Source organism: Dasypus novemcinctus, chromosome 9 (assembly GCF_030445035.2).
Source record: "Dasypus novemcinctus isolate mDasNov1 chromosome 9, mDasNov1.1.hap2, whole genome shotgun sequence".
In the NCBI taxonomy this organism is placed as follows: Eukaryota; Metazoa; Chordata; class Mammalia; order Cingulata; family Dasypodidae; genus Dasypus; species Dasypus novemcinctus.
In genome coordinates, this window is record NC_080681.1 from 15456655 (window position 1) to 15470000 (window position 13346).

At 36.4% G+C, this 13346-nt stretch overlaps 1 protein-coding gene across 1 annotated transcript in view; it reads right to left on the reverse strand.

Annotated features, from left to right (window-relative positions):
- Positions 1 to 549: 549 nt before the first annotated feature.
- Positions 550 to 13346, reverse strand: part of EEIG2 (EEIG family member 2) — a 79727-nt gene continuing 66930 nt past the window's right edge. The window contains exons 7-11 of the mRNA XM_058303103.2: positions 11143 to 11238; positions 10816 to 11005; positions 10598 to 10725; positions 9321 to 9390; positions 550 to 4860 (exon numbers count right to left, since the gene is read on the reverse strand). Coding sequence (XP_058159086.1) covers positions 4818 to 4860; positions 9321 to 9390; positions 10598 to 10725; positions 10816 to 11005; positions 11143 to 11238 — 527 coding nt within the window. The 3' untranslated portion in view covers positions 550 to 4817. The remainder of the gene's footprint in view (positions 4861 to 9320; positions 9391 to 10597; positions 10726 to 10815; positions 11006 to 11142; positions 11239 to 13346) is intronic.

A 13346-nucleotide genomic window follows, 5' to 3' on the forward strand; every position in this document is an offset into this window, starting at 1 on the left:
TTTTTGTTAACCTTAAATTGCCATTATAATTTCAGTTCAGCAGAGGAAACATGTTTGGTTATTTTTTCCTCTCTGTGAGGATCTTCTGGTCAAATCGAATAATGGTCCGTACAAAGGTGTGGTAAAATCATATGTCATTTGTTAAGTGACAACCTTAAATTCTAATAGTGAAATATTTATTGACCATCTTCTATGTGCCTGACATTAGAATTAAGACATGTAAGTAGATGCTACACAAAGACAAATTTTGACTTGATAAAACATTTACTGAGTGCCTGCTAAATGGCATACTCTCAACATTAGCTCACATATTCTTCATTACAACCCAATAGTGTGGGTGCTGTTCTCTTCACACTAGATTAGAAAACAGGTTCAGAGGGGAGCCTGAATTCAGGTTTGGGTCTATCTCATGCCAGCTCATACCACTGCACAGCGCCGCCTCAGGGAAAATAATATTGGTCCTTTCACTTCTGTTTTCTCACTTTGGCATAATTTTCTGATAAAGAATATTCACTGATACTTGAAAATATAAACATCATACACATCATATAAAGTTTAAGATTTGATTTTTATTGACCATATATAGGTTTCACCTTAACAGTATTACAAACACTTTACAATAAAAAATTAATATTTGTAAAAAAAAAAAAAAAGAAACATTTCCTGGATTTATCATTGTATAGGTGAAACAATGAAATTAAATATATAAACATGAAGGTCATTCTCCAAGTATTAGAACATAATTCTAATGGCATCACTTCAATAAAGTTTTTTATAAACATTTGCATGATTACCTACACACAGTATCAACATCCAGAGGATAAAAGAAATGCATAAGAGGATGATGATCCCCATAGAAGATGTTATTTCCAAAAAAACAATGAAACTGAATATAGTTTGTCTTCTTCTGGGTGGAATTTGGTCAATGAATATGAGAAAGAGAATTTTCTTTGTTATATTCCTAAGATAAACATAATCATTTCAAATGCAGAATGTTGTCCATGTAAAAATTTTGCCAGCTTTGTCGTATAAGCAGCAGCTTCAGCGACCACCCACATGACCATTTAAAATATACTGTGTATATAGTTATCTTAGGATGATATAGGTCCTTTACTTCCAGAGCAGTATTAAAATAAGCTTAATATAGGTATATTTCATACTTAATTCATATTTTAGACTTCATATTCTTTAACATCTTAGCTATTAAGATTATGTATAGTACCTAAGCCAACATATAAGTAGCAGCAAAACACAATTTCAACTACAGTACTTGATTATATTCACTTGACGTACCATCTGTAAAGACTTGTAAAGAAAATAAAATGCAACCCATCATATAAGCCCAGCGTGTTATATACTGGAAGTCTAACACTTCAGGGTACTTCAAAGAAGTAGTCAATAATACCGTCAGTGTGAGCTTGAAAAGTGGTCTCCTTAGCACAGAAATCTGAAAGTCTAAATTTACTTTGGGATGTTTTAATAAAGACTCATTGCTGCCTGAACTTCAACATGTTTTGACTAGAGGCTAGTTGGAGGTTGTTTTTTTTTTTTTCCTTTCCCTTTTAGCCACAAATGGACTATGTGAAAGACCTCTATGACTCAGTTTTTGTGCAAAAAAAGCACATACAGTAAACCTAGTTTGGATATCATTACTCTGGTGGTATTTTGCTGCAATGAGATGGTGGACTTTAGCATTCTTGGTCAAGACTTTTTCAGATCATAAATAATGATCCACATCAGTTGTTTGCATATAGAAGTCTTCAATAACATCACAAAGGATCATCAGCTGTCAAGAGTGTGAACTGATAGCTCAGGACACACAAACACGAGAACCTCCTCCCCGCCCTTTGCGACCCTCCATGTCCTCTGCTCTCGGTCATTAGCTCAGTCACTCTACGTGGCTCTCCTGCCCAGTCTCTGGGCTATTCCTAACATGGCATTTAAGACTCTTATCTGATCACGAATACAGAGTTTAAAAATACCACTAATCTTTTTCTCTCTCGGATAGAATTAGAAAAAGAAAGCAGCATACATCTGCAAATTCTTCAAGACTGGGTGATTTGAAATTTGACTTTAATGTCTGAAACCAATTTCTTAAGGTCTAATTTTTCAAATCGATTTTCTAAACTCTAAGTGAAATCAAAAGTAGAGTTGGTATTTAATAAGCAGATTTTTTTTCAGTAACTACAATGGTTAAGGTATTACAGTACATGCTCTGAGAAAAACTAGAAAGTAAGGCAGACAGGCAAACTTTAACACAAATATTTTCATAGGACTGTAATGAAATTTGATTGCAAAGTGTGCTGATGGAACACAAAAGAGTGTGAAATGAATCCACAGACTTTCACTGACTATGGAAGACAAAGCCATAGGTTTTATTCTTTTTAATCAATGTTTCTATTTATTAAAATATTTTTTTAATTTACTACTATGTAAATCAAGATGGATCTGGATTTAAAAAAGGTATGATTTTTATGCTTTTCAAAATCTCTCTATACTTTGTTATTAAAAAATAATTCTATACCATTTTAGATACTGAGAGGACTAAGGGCGGCCAAGGATGAGTAAGGCAGAGGCCCTGCCTTGAGTACAGCACCTTTTACAAGTGTGATGAATGTCCTTACTGAACTTTGCTTACGATCTAGATTTTATCATTTTTAAAACTGCAAAATTATTTGTAGAAGCGCCAATAAAAAATATACCCTAGAAATAATATTTGGAAAATAGAAAAATATGTTTTTTAAAGTGTCATAATAAATATCTCTTTAAACCAGGGTTTCTTAACCTTTTTTATTCCACAGCCCCTTTGCCAGTAAGGTGAAAACCACGGACCCCTTACTAAGTCTACGCTGTGTATTATTTAATAAATATATCACACCCGCACCAATACGTCCCCACAAGAATGTTTTTTTTGAACCTCAATTTAAGCTCACAGACCCCTTAAGAATCCCTGCTTTAAGCAATATCTTCACATCTTTATTAAAAACTTTCATTGATTTTTCTCCATAATATATAATGAATGGAACAGTCTACTTCTTATTTATTCCCACAGAGCAAAGCTTTATACCAATTAAGATAACATCTTCCTTGGTTAGACTAAAATGTTCAGGTCAGTGGTTTTTATTTTTTTTTCTTTCTTCAAAATAAATTATTAAAAAGTAGATACTATAACTAATGACCCAGAAACCCTATCTCTCAATATTCAAAATACTCCAAAACCTTAGAATCTATTTGTAAAAATAGTACTGGATTAATGTGGCATACCCAATCCTTGAGACATTAAAACAAACAAACAAAAAAACCCACAAAAGAGCCGGTGGAGCTCAAGTGGCTGAGCGCCGGCATACCACATATGAGGTCCTGGGTTCAATCCCCGGCCCCAGTACCTAAAACCAAAAACCAAAAACACAAAAAGACCATGAAGTTCCCAAACTTCTCAATTTGGATATTAAAATATCTTCTTACAAACAATAAAATTTTTCCCCTATCTTGCCAAAACAAAAATACCTTGACCAAAGTAAGTCTATTCTAACATATTATATTTCTTAGACATGGTTTTGAAAAGACTGGGAATTACTGGTTATGTAGAATCAGTATTTCTCTTCAGTTACTGATTAATTCCAAGAAAGCTGAGCTCTTTCTGCATGGAAAAGTGACATAAGACAAGAAAAGCTCTATGGGTTACCTGCTACACTGCTAAGCTGGATCTAGATTGGATATCTTATTTTAAAAGCTGTATTTGATGTATCTATATTGTGTTCTTGCCTCAAAACAACTAACTTCCGATTTAGTAAAGAAGAAAAGAGAATTTGATCACAGGCGGCTAAAACAGAAAACCACCAGTCCATGTCAGAATGTCAAACAGCTGTCTCCCCGTCTTCTATCTACTACCACCTCAGAATAATTTTCAGTTTCAGATAAGTCTGAATTTACGTAGAAAAGGCTGCTCTGTTTCTGATCAGATGACAATTTTCTTTCTGTTGTTCTAAATTTTGAGTTAAAACAATTCACATTAGGGTGTCTTAAGTAGCCTAACACTGAATATTAAACTTATTTTGAATCTCTTATATAGTGGAGGTTCTGCAGCTCATCTACTATAAACTACAAGTAACAATAGATATTGCATAATAACAGCATTACAACCATTTATGTATCTCAGACTTAAATACACTCGTTATTTGATTCATGATGATATATTTGGAATTATTGCAAAGCATTTTACATGTTTAAATTGTGGTATAATATTTTCCCAAAGCATGAACACCCATATTTTATATCAATATGCACCAAAAAGAGTTAATACATTTTACTACAATACTGCAGGTAATAAAGGAAGATTTCCTTAACAGGAATTAGAACAATTTGATAGAACTTATAGGGTTTAAATTATATTCACTAATTGAATCTCAAAGTTTTTCAAAAAACATAATTAGAATCCAAATCCACTGGGCATCTCTTATCACAAATTTTACACTCTAATACTAAAACCATATTCAGATGTACAGTGCTGTTTTCTCCACTAGGATGGTTCTGAAAGAAAAATCAGGGCTTTTCATTATCCTGTGCAGCTACTGCAGTGCATACTGGGAACACTTCCTTGATACCACCATTCAAATGTTCCCTTTTAGTGGGTGGCAAAGAGATGGCGGTGAGCACTTTCAGAGACGGAATCAGCGTTGGTCCTCCTCTTGATAGATGAACATGCTTCTTTTCCTTAATAGGTTCATTTTCTCCTAAGTGCTTGAATAAAGTGCCTTTATAGCTCAATTGCCCACATCTTCAAACCACAGGGAAGCTTCAGCTCACCAGTTTGACTTTTAGCGTTTGATCACAACTTGTTCATAAGCTCCAGACCCTACCCTAAAGGGAGTGGGAGGGTGGGAGGAATTTCAACAGTTTGAGCTGTAATGTTTAAAACTGTTCTAAGTAACCTCGCCCCCAGCAAGCTAGTACATTAGGTATTGTTCCATTGTATTTGATTAAAACAAGGTTTAAAGGTATCACGGATAGAAAATAATGTTCATAATCAAGATATTAAAGTATATAAAGAAATATATATTAATGTATAATTAACATATTGATTATATAATATATAGAATTTTCCAAATCTTAGTGTAGACCCTGATCCTCTTACACTTATTTTCACAATAGTTTAGCAATGTTTCCAATTCCTAACCTATCACTACAATGCTGCAAGAAATATTTTCTTTAAACATGTTCACATATAAATCTTAAAATCAGTCCCATCTAAGAGCATATATTGACTTTGACTGAGTTAATGAATGATGGTTTTTAGTTGTAACTGTATGTAGTGTTGTGTCTTAACGCATCCTGGAAGGTATGAGAATTCTTTTAGTCAATATGCAAATGTCTTTATATGTGGTCAGTGTTGCAAATTATACCTGTGGAATGTAGATTTAAAGGGACAATGATATTGAAGAGGGATTCATTTCTTCCACTATTTTGGTATAAAATATATTTGGTATGTCCCCCGAATATACCTCCCCCTTCCTCACAGTTCATCTGGGTAGAGGGCTGCTCATTCCCTAACCTCCCTGTGACCAAGTTCTTCCCATGAGGCGTAAACGGAAGACATCTGTCCAGGTTTTGCTTCACTTGATTAAAGGGAAATTGCTTGCCCTGGATACCTACCCTTTCCTGCAGGTTGTAATGCAGATGTGGCCACAACCCAATGTTGACAATGCCAGTAAAAAAAGATGAAGAAGCAACAAAATGGAGGGTTCCCCTCTGGGACTAAGCTGTCCTGATCTGGGGCAAAGCCTAATCGTTGTATTTTTGAGTCTCTTTGTTACAGCAGCTTAGGATTTACCCTAATATGCTGGGTTTCAATTTACCTCTATTAATGAAAACATGAGAACACTAAAAGACTGAAAATTTGTAAGCTTTGTGAATAAGATACTCAGAGATAAGCTATTTAAGAGTTATGTAATAGCCTCATCAACAAAGGATTTTTTGTCATTGATGCACTTAGTACCTCTTGGCCCTATATTATAATGCAATGAATATGCATGTTACCTCTATTATTTCTTCAGCTGGCAGGGTAAAGATTATCTAGAAGCTTGTAAAACACCCAGTGTCTTTTTGATGGTAAGATAGCTTTATATTTTTAGATGAGGACCACTCTACTCTTTCCTTAAAGTCTCTGAGTGATCAGGAAGAGAGGTGAAGTGGCTGTGATGCACGGAGGGAGTGTGTAATTGCTTAGTTATCACCAGGTACCTATCTCCTTGTTTGACAAGATACATAGGGTTATCCTACTATCTGATATTTGACTCTGAGTGTGCCAGAGATCAGTAAGACCAGAAGCAATCACCCTAACTGGTCCCTTCTCTTAGTGGCATTTTAAGAGGAAATCTAAAAGAAGTTAGTGGATACAAGTACACCATGGATTGAGTTGAGCTTCTCAGCTGATTGCTCAGAGACTCTTGTTCTTACAGATTCATTCCGCAGAAGAAAGGAAAACCTTCAGTAAAATATTAGTGAAAGAGAGTACATTCATAGCTACCAGTATTCAGAATTTGAAGGAACTTTGGTGATTATTGGCTTTTAGATGCCCTAAAATCATGCTGCTTCTGGCCATCATGGACTAACAAGGAACTTGACTAGCCCTCCTACCCAAAATAACTAGAAAACTGATAGGACATATTAAATGACAGTTTTCACACACTGGACAAGCAATGTAGGACTGTGATCCCTGAGAGAAGGGAAGTAGATGAAGAAGGTCTACAAACACCCCAGCTTGCTGTCCTGAAGACAGTTTTCAGGCTGCAGCGAGAGGGAGGGGACTAAACAGTCAGGCTGACTCTGAGAAGAGTCAGAGACTAGACCTGGGGACATGTGGGGCTAGAATTTATAGGGCAGAATAACAGAAGGAAGGGTCAGGCATGAGGTATAAAAATTATTTGAGGAAATAGTGGTTGGAGAATTTCCAAATTTAATGAAAATTGTAAACCTACATATCTAAGAATCTTAATGAACCCCAAGCAGAATAAGCACAAAGAAAAACACACCAAGGCTTATCATACAACTTCTGAAGACCAATGATAAAGAGAAATACCAATCAATTATAAAGGAACAATAACAATAAAAAAAAAAAAAAGAAAGCAGGCTTCTTGTTGGAAAAAAATTAAATGTCCCAAAGGCCAGCAAGCAGGAACATGCATAGTCCTGTTAGTAGCCCTGAGCTGCCAGGCTGCTTCAGCAAGAATTAAGATAGATTACTGCAGATATTCTTCCCCAAGCTTCAATCCCTTGTTACTGTTCTCCACATTCTTGTAGGTTCCCTTTATGAATTATGATTCTTATACCTCTTCTCTGCCCTAGGTAAATGATTCTGGTTTCATTCTGTGCTACCATAGTTTATCTCAAAGAAGAGATCTAACACTAACACAGAGCTTCTCGGATAAATACCCACCAGTTACTGAGAGCCTGTATAAACATTATTCTGGGAACTTCGAATAGATTTAATTTCCACAATAATCCTCCAAGAAAGGCCATTAATTAATGTATGTAAAGTAATTGCATGCTTACTGCAAGTCAGAAATTTTAAGCATTTAATGTCTTACACCTCATTTAATTTAAATCTTATAACCCTTATGACATGGGTTTTGCTGTCATTTCTATTTTATAGGCAAGGAAACTGAGGAAGAGCAAAGCGAAGTAACTGACAAAGGCACACAGCTCGTAAATGGTGGACTTTGGTACTGAACCCACCTAGCATAGCTTCAGAGTCTGTGTTTTCAACCTCTGTGATGCAGCTATAATTTTGGTAGAAAGTGAGAGATGTAAAGTAATTTGCCAAGATCATGGTTAAACCAGAGTGAAATATATGTCAGTCTGACTTCATGGCCTATTTTCATTTCACCATGACACTATTTCTGATCGCTCAGCCTTGCTGTAGCATGTAATATGAATCATCAACTTCAATCCCAATTACTGTTTCAGGCTTTCATGTATTCAGTGATAACTGTAACATTTATTTGGGAAAGCAGTGGTAGTCAGAATTCTTTTCTTTACTATATGAATGCCTTTATATCCCAAATTCTATATAAACTCTCGACTAGAAAGAGAAGTTATCTTTCTCTTCTCTGAAATTCATGAACATTAACAGCTAGCATATATCGAGAGGTTTTCATGTGCCACGTAATGTGTTAAGTTCTTCACATAAATTAACTAATTTAATCCTTGCAGAAAATCCTATGAGATAGGTAACATAATTATCATGCCCATTTTACAGGTGAGGAAACTGATGTTTATAGACAGTAAGTAAGTCAACAGTGGAAAAACTAGGACTTGACCGCAGGCAGTCTGAGGCCATAGTCCATGATCTTAGGCATTTACTATTTATAATATTTTTTTATCTTCTGTTGTTCTTCACCAGTACCTAAATTAGTAACAGCTAGGGGTTAATGAGTACATTATCTCATTTACCCTTCAGAACAATCCCATGAAGTAGATATGATTACCCTCATTTTTCAACAGAGGTAACTAAGTGTCTACTGAGGTTAAGTGATTTACCCAGGTCTGAAGAGTGATTTACACAAAACCCAAGTCTCTTTGACTCAAAAAAAACACATGCTCTCTCTATCATACATAGTACTTTTCCACCTGGTTCCTTGCTACTTGTCTCTCCTTGCTCCAATCTACCCTCAAAGCTATGGTTAGTTACTCACCAAAATGCCAATCTGACAGGTCTCTTCCATGCCTAACAATGACCAATGGCTTCCTATCATACATAGGATAAAGGATAAACTTTCTATCACGGCGACTGATGCCCTCTATTACTCGGTTCAAAGATCCTTGTCCTACAACTCCCTTCTACATGTCCCTCTCTTCAGGAGAACCTGTTTATTAGCAATTCTTTAAATAGATTATATTATTCATAAAAGTCAATAATGTATAGTGGTTAAATATAACTGGCTTCGGGAGACATGACTTTGAATCTTAGTTTTATCACCTACTAGTTTTACGGCCTTGGGCAAATTATTCAACTTTTCTGTATCTTTGTTTCCCTTTTTAAAAACTAATGATATGTTGTAACCATTGAAAGAGATACTTAAGAATTAAATGAAACAAACATATGTGCCTGGCACATAATAAATGCTGAATAAATGTTAGTTATTATTCATTATATAATTATGTATTATAATTATTATGCCTATAATTTCATTCTATTTGTTTCTACAGGGAAGAATATTTGCATTTCCTGTGTTTGTCCAATAACCTCCCACTTATCTTTTACTCTCCCAGAGACTCTCTTCAAGTGTCAACTCTTCTATGTTATTATTTGGACTACATACCTATTTGGGAGATGATGACTGCCGAAAGTTGTACTTCCTCCAGGACCAACAAATAATCTCAGTCCTTCTTCTGCAACATACATTTAAAATGTTTGTTATTTGTACAATTATTAGACTATTGTCAAATAATAGTTGTGTTTTAAAAATTCATATTTTTACATTTCAGTTTTACTTATTAAAGAAATAAAAAACTTTAATAAAAATTATATAGATTTTAAAATAGGTAATTTAAAAGATATCCTAACAGTTATTCCTCATCAACTTTCATAAAGCTCTTTTTCTTTTAACTGAGTATATGAAGATGGCTCTTTTTACCATCATAAGTAATGTTTATTTCTTTCTCTTCACAACCAATTACATAATGAAACTAAGCCAATTGTTCAGTGTTCTCTGTTCATACCAGCATTAGTAATTATACCTTTCAAACTGGTGGCATGTAAATTTCCAGTTTCAGTGAGAAGGCTAAGAAGGGAATGAAGGATTCTGTTATTCACTGTGGTTTTACGAGCACCACCCAATCCTTCAAGTTACAACAGTGAATGGAAGCACTTATATCCATTTTTGACAGAAGCAGACCCAGACATTTATTATAAAGTAAATATAAACATGGGAGACACTGATGCATAATTATTAATAAAGAATACAATAGTCTTTTAAAATCAATTTTTAAAAACTAAAATTGATTCCTTACCAAATTCAATATTCATTCTTAGAAAGAAGTGAGCTATAAAGTTTTCTTGAGGGAAACGGACTTGGCCCAGTGGTTAGGGCGTCCGTCTACCACATGGGAGGTCCGCGGTTCAAACCCCGGGCCTCCTTGACCCGTGTGGAGCTGGCCCATGCGCAGTGCTGATGCGCGCAAGGAGTGCCTTGCCATGCAAGGGTGTCCCCCGCACAGGGGAGCCCCACGCGCAAGGAGTGTGCCCGTGAGGAAAGCCGCCCAGTGTGAAAAGAAAGTGCAGCCTGCCTAGGAATGGCGCCGCCCACACTTCCCGTGCCGCTGACGACAACAGAAGCGGACAAAGAAACAAGACAGCAAAAAGACACAGAGAACAGACACCCGGGGGAGGGGGGGGGGAATTAAATAAATAAATCAATATTAAAAAAAAAATTAAAAAATAAAAAAGAAAATAAAGTTTTCTTGAGATTGTTAGGGCACGGACTTTATTTCACATATATGCAACAGTTAGTATCGTGATGCACTGACTCTTTACTGCTGACCACATGGATTACACACCTGGGCTGCACAAATTCATCTTTAACACTTATCTACACACCTTCTGCACTGGAATCTAGGCTGAAATCCTGACTTTGTAATATTTTCTCTACAATATCATCTGCATCCACTCTGGTGGCATCAACTCGCTTCAGTTGAGATTCCACAGAATCTTGTTTCACTGGGTATCTTTGAAAATAAAGAATTAAAAAAATTTTCTTTTTATCATTGAAAACAAAATGTGTGTGTGTGTGTTTAAACTGAGAACAAAAAGGATACCTGTTGACGTTTTCTGATGCTGTATCTTCTTTATCAGTTGAATCAATATTTGGGTCAACTATTCTTTGCTCAATTTCATCGCATGGCTCTAGAATACTTTCAACTCCTGTTGATGTACTTCCCACTGAGGTATTTCTCCTATGACAGAGCTCAGAGAAACTGGATGACCGGGAGTGACAAGTGCTATAGCCTGTCAGAAAAAAATCACTTTGGTTATAATATTAATATCAATATTTGACTGTAATCCAACATTCTCCTCCCATACCAAAGCAGCTTCAAGCTGCTTTAGAATGTCTAGGAATTCGACTTCACTGTGACCCTCTCTACCTGATACTTTTGACTGCTGGCTTGCATAGCTCGATGTTCTGGAATGTCCACAGGCACCAAGTTCATCTGGAACAGAGGCACTCTTTGCTGAAAGATCTACAATATGTCATAACATGGTGTTACCATTTACTGCCAATAAGTTGATGGCCAATTTATATTCTAATATGCAAAATTTATGAGTTTTGTCAATTCATTATCAAAGAAAAGTCGGTTTCAAAGCAACAGAAATCCCTTTAAATCAGAACAATGAAAACAACTGTTGCAAGAAATTTAAAGCACTTAAATACCTTAATTTACTGAAGAATCATATTTTTCATAAGATTTAACAGCATTCTATCTTGAATAATATAAAACTACGTTCAGTTTTTGTTTTCAGCATTTCTCTGATATAAATGGGTCAGATGTACTCTTACAAATCCTACAAAATTGTCAGGTTTTAGTGCGGCTTTTGAGGAAATGTTATTTCCTTAAAAATTCATCACCGCAGTAAACCAGAATACTTTTTTAATGTTAATGTTGCTAGTGCTAGGCTATAATTTGGGCAATGTCAGTTGCTTAAACTGACACAGCATGGAACAGAGCACTGAGAATAAAACTTCTTAAGAATGTGATTATAGTATTTAGTTTCAAAACAAATGTACAAAAAGCAATGCCAGCCATATAATCTCTCCAGTGGTTCCCTGATGATGTGCTTATTCTGGATGTGGACTGTATTTCCAGAACCAGGCTTCTTCCAAAGAAATGTGAACATTTTCACTTTGTTGAATTATTTGGAAACAAAACCTGTTTTTTATTTAGAGGCAGAAAATATCATTGAGTAATAGAGCAATTATAGTCAGTTCTATATATGATATTGGATGCAAATGGACCAACAAATGCTACTGAAGCAGTGTGATATTATTGATGAATTCCAAAAAGAAATATGGATTATGTTTGTAAACTGATCTTTTCCTCTGGGCATATTTGATTATATTGGATTCGTAAACTTCCTTGATTAAGTAATCATGTAAACCTCTTGTGCCTGTAGGGTACTGAATCCCACCGTTGGGTGGGTGGGGCTCACAGATAAAAAGCATGGCAAAGGACAGAGTTGAGTTTTGATGTTGGAGGCTGATGCTGAAGCTGGAGCCCCAGGGAGAGAGACAGAGCCATTCGCCTGATAGTCTACAGCTGACCTTGTGGACAGGGGAAAAGCCTAGAGAGCATCACAATCTACAGCTGACCTTGTGGGGAAAACAGAGGCGCTCAGTCCAGAGGAACCCAGGAAGCCTGAACCCTCACAGATGTTGGCAGCCATCTTGCTCCAACACGTGAAAATAGATGTTGGTGAGGAAAGTAAATTATGCTTCATGGCTTAGTATCTGCAAGCTCCTACCCCAAATAAATACCCTTTATAAAAACCAACCAATTTCTGGCATTTTGCATCAGTACCCCTTTGGCTGACTTGTACAGCTACCAACCAAGTTAGCTACTGGAGCAGCCTAACCCTTCTGCAAAGGTTTCTCATTTTTGGACAGATTGTAAGATGCAAGTTTAAACTAGCATCCCTACTACTGTTTGACAGTGTTCCTCCATCCAAAGATCACCACAAACAAAATCTGAGCTCACAGTTGGTTCATATAAGAATGATATAAGGCTAATAAACCTTTATTCCTGGGGTTAGTACAGATCTTAACTCATCCATTTATCTATTGGTTTTAAAAATGTATTCACATTCAATAAGCATTTATTAAGTTCTTATCAAGTCATGTGCTCAGTACTCTACAAGATACATGGGGAACAAAAATAAATAAGACAGGGAAGCAGACTTGGCCCAGTGGTTAGGGCGTCTGCCTACCACATGGGAGGTCCGCGGTTCAAATCCTGGGGCCTCCTTGACCTGTGTGAAGCTGGCCCACGCGCAGTGCTGATGCGCGCAAGGAGTGCCCTGCCACGCAGGGGTGTCCCCCGCATAGGGGAGCCCCACGCGCAAGGATGAGTTCCATAAGGAGAGCCGCCCAGCGCAAAAGAAAGTGCAGCCTGCCCAGGAATGGTGCCGCACACACGGAGAGCTGACACAACAAGATGATGCAACAAAAAGAAACACAGATTCCCGGGCCGCTGATAAGAACAGAAGCAGACAAAGAAGTACATGCAGCAAATAGACACAGAGAACAGACAACTGGGGTGAGGGGGAAGGGGAGAGAAATTAAAAAAAAAAAAAA